Source organism: Etheostoma cragini, chromosome 7 (genome assembly GCF_013103735.1).
Source record: "Etheostoma cragini isolate CJK2018 chromosome 7, CSU_Ecrag_1.0, whole genome shotgun sequence".
In the NCBI taxonomy this organism is placed as follows: domain Eukaryota; kingdom Metazoa; phylum Chordata; class Actinopteri; order Perciformes; family Percidae; genus Etheostoma; species Etheostoma cragini.
Window position 1 is genome coordinate 27,259,344 of NC_048413.1, and position 3,261 is coordinate 27,262,604.

Consider the following 3,261-nt stretch of genomic DNA (forward strand, 5'->3'; position numbering starts at 1 on the left):
AGGGGGGGGGGGGAGAGATTCACACGGCAATACACTTTTTTAAAAACACAATATTGCGTTTGCTGGTCACGCCCCTGGTGTGTAACGGCCTGTATTGTATTGTATCATTTGCGGTGATTATGTCATAAACTAGTTTGGGTCATCATCAATGCTCTGTGGGATTTATGGATTTTGACAAACTGTTTTTTGTCCTCTTTGACAGAGATACTCCTGAATCTGGAAGCTGCCGTCGATTCCTATGAAGTTCCGAGTGAAAAAGGCATCACGAAACCGGGAATGTATGGGACAGTGTAGAAGAATCTTTATATGGCTCAGTGAATCAAATCAAATCACTTTTCCTTGTATATCGCTAAATCACAGCAACATTTATCTCATTGGGTTCCTCATAAAGAGCAGGTCTAGACCGGACTCTGGGATGTTATTTATCTCCCAGGTCTTTCCATAAAGAGCAGGTCTAGACCAGGACTCTGGGATGTTATTTATCTCCAAGGTCTTTCCATAAAGAGCAGGTCTAGACCAGGACTCTGGGATGTTATTTATAGAAACCCAACAGGTCCCACCAGGAGCAAGCACTAGGACACAGAGGCAAGGAGCAACTTCCTTTAAGAGGCGGGAACCTGGAGCAGAACCATGGGGGGGGAGGGGGGGCATCTGCCTCGACCGGTTTGGGGTGAGAGAGAGAGAGACATGGAGAATTGTAGCAGAGGGTGTGGAGCAGGAACTTGGAGACAGCAGGTGACTCCAACCACAGATCCAGATCTAGAAACACCTGCAGGAGGAGAGAGGGGAGGGGCGAGACTCCGGGAAAGGGAAGAAGTCGAGTTAGTAACATGCATTAGTGGAAGGAGGTTGCGTACAGATGGAGAGAAGGAGGAAGAGAAGAAGAGAAGAGAAGGGTCATCATGCATCATGGGAAGGCCCCCAGCAGTCTAGGCCTATAGCAGCGTAACTAAGGGATGGTTCAGGACTCTTCTGAGCCAGCTCTAACTATAAGCTTTATCAAAGAGGAAAGTCTTAAGCCTACTCTTAAATGCGGAGAACCCAGACTGGAACCTGGTTCCACAGGACAGGAGCCTGATAGCTGAACGCTCTGGCTCCCGTTCTACTTTTAGAGACTCTAGGAACCACCAGTAACCCTGCACTCTGGGGCCGCAGTGTTCTGGGGGGGTAGTAAGGGCTAGTAAGTAGGGCAGTACTGAGCATCGATAAGGGCCTCGTCATCCAAGGCCCAACTTCAATACCTCATCAGCGTCATCGAGCCAATGAGCACTCAGCATGCTTCTACCAAGATCTAACAATGTCTGTGGTTGGCTGTCTAACATTGACACGTCTTAGAGACGCACAGGAAAAACTCTACGTTACTTAAAGACACACGGGGTTAATGTAGTAGCAAGGGGGTACGCTTCTCTCCGCAACGCGTAGCTCCTACGGCGCCAATTTGATGCTAACAAGCCATCACCTGCAAATAGCATCCCATTGACTCCCATTCATTTTGGGCCACGTTGACATTAAATAACATCACATCTGAAGTGTCTAAAGACTCTATTTGTCCATTGTTTATTTCTAAATAAACACGACAATGTATAAAAGGCTGTGTTACCTTGTATCTCGGCCCTCAGGCCTTCTGTCTAACCCTCCTCCCAGTTGGACGGGTTTGAAATTAATTAATCATCTTTGGGTTATAAGGCCCAAAACAGACTGTAATCAGATTCTTTAAACATTTAAATCATTGCATTAAGACTCCAGTTGATGAGTGTCTTGTGTCCGTCTCAGCTTCATCTATGAGCTGTTGGAGAGAGCCCACCTGACCTACAACAGCAAGACGGAGGTCTACGAAGCTCTGGAGCAGATCCTTGGACACTTAACAGGACGTCAGTATGGATTCATTGCTTCATATTTATGTCACTTGATTTACTTTAACCCCCATGTCGTCTTCATGTCGTCTTCATGTTGCCCTCATGTTGCCCTCATGTTGCCCTCATGTTGCCCTCATGTTGCCCTCATGTTGTCCCCATGTCGTCTTCATGTCGTCTTCATGTTGCCCTCATGTTGTCCCCATGTTGTCCCCATGTTGTCCCCATGTTGTCCCCATGTTGTCCCAATGTTGCCCTCATGTCGTCTTCATGTTGCCCTCATGTTGTCCTCATGTTGTCTTCATGTCGTCCCCATGTCGTCTTCATGTTGCCCTCATGTTGTCCCCATGTTGCCCTCATGGCGTCCTCATGTTGTCCTCATGTTGTCCTATATCAATGTTCTTTTTAATTCCCCAAAATAACATGATTGATTACACCCAACGCTCTTTGCCAAGTACAAATCTCTACTTTCATTAATTTTGGGGCGTCTTATTCAATTTTATAGCATTGTAAAACAAATGGAAGTGTTTTTGAAATAGTATTGAGTAAAAGTTGACATATTCCAATCTGTGATTATCATCAACATCCATTCCTTTAATTTTAGTCTCAATAATTCCTAATTTCTGATTTTCTAACTCAAACATTAGGTATAATTTCCTATAAATGAGGTTTATTGACCATAAATTCAAAAAAAGCTGTGAAACTAAAGTTAATAAGTTAGTGTTACGTGGTGTTGTGTTGATAACCTTGCTGCTAAAGGCATTGAACACACTTTTAAAAATACCGCGATGACACCAAAAACTTGATAATAATACTTTAACCATGCGGTACATTTTTATACCCTAACATTCTTTAGTGACAGGAACTTTTTCCCTTTTATATCAACTTTTAAAAAAGTGAGTAAAACCTTTTAAATAAATCTGTGAAAGCAATATCAAAGCAACGGAAAAAGCGACAAAAATGTCTAAACGCCAACAAATACGTTTGTAAAACCTCGAATAAAAAGCACCACGTCGAGGAGCCATGACGTCTCCACGCTGGGAGCAGGGAAATCTATTCAGAGCGCCTTAATTTATATATTTAAATAACATTTTATTTCCATATTTGGCGCCAGCGCATCGATTCTCGTCTTACAGGAAAACAGAACAGCGATATATTGCCGCAGCGATAGTCTCCTCGCATCTAGTCTGCTGGCTCTCACACACACACACAGCCTGGTACACAGCGACGTGTTTGTCTTGTAATTTGTATAATTAACCAAAGAGTTGTGTGATGTCGGTTTCTCATCAGAGCAAGGAGTGTTCCTGAACACAACGGGGCTGCAGAAGCTCGCTAACATCATACAGGTACGCTACATCTTACAGGTACGCTAACATCATACAGGTACGCTACATCGTAGAGGTACGCT

General features: G+C 44.0%; 1 protein-coding gene across 1 annotated transcript in view; it reads left to right on the forward strand.

Moving 5' to 3' along the window:
- rtel1 (regulator of telomere elongation helicase 1) overlaps window positions 1–3,261 on the forward strand; it is a 30,085-nt gene that overhangs the window by 8,112 nt on the left and 18,712 nt on the right. Inside the window, exons 9-11 of the mRNA XM_034877855.1 lie at window positions 203–278; window positions 1,774–1,871; window positions 3,144–3,199. Of these exons, the coding sequence (XP_034733746.1) occupies window positions 203–278; window positions 1,774–1,871; window positions 3,144–3,199 (230 nt within the window). The remainder of the gene's footprint in view (window positions 1–202; window positions 279–1,773; window positions 1,872–3,143; window positions 3,200–3,261) is intronic.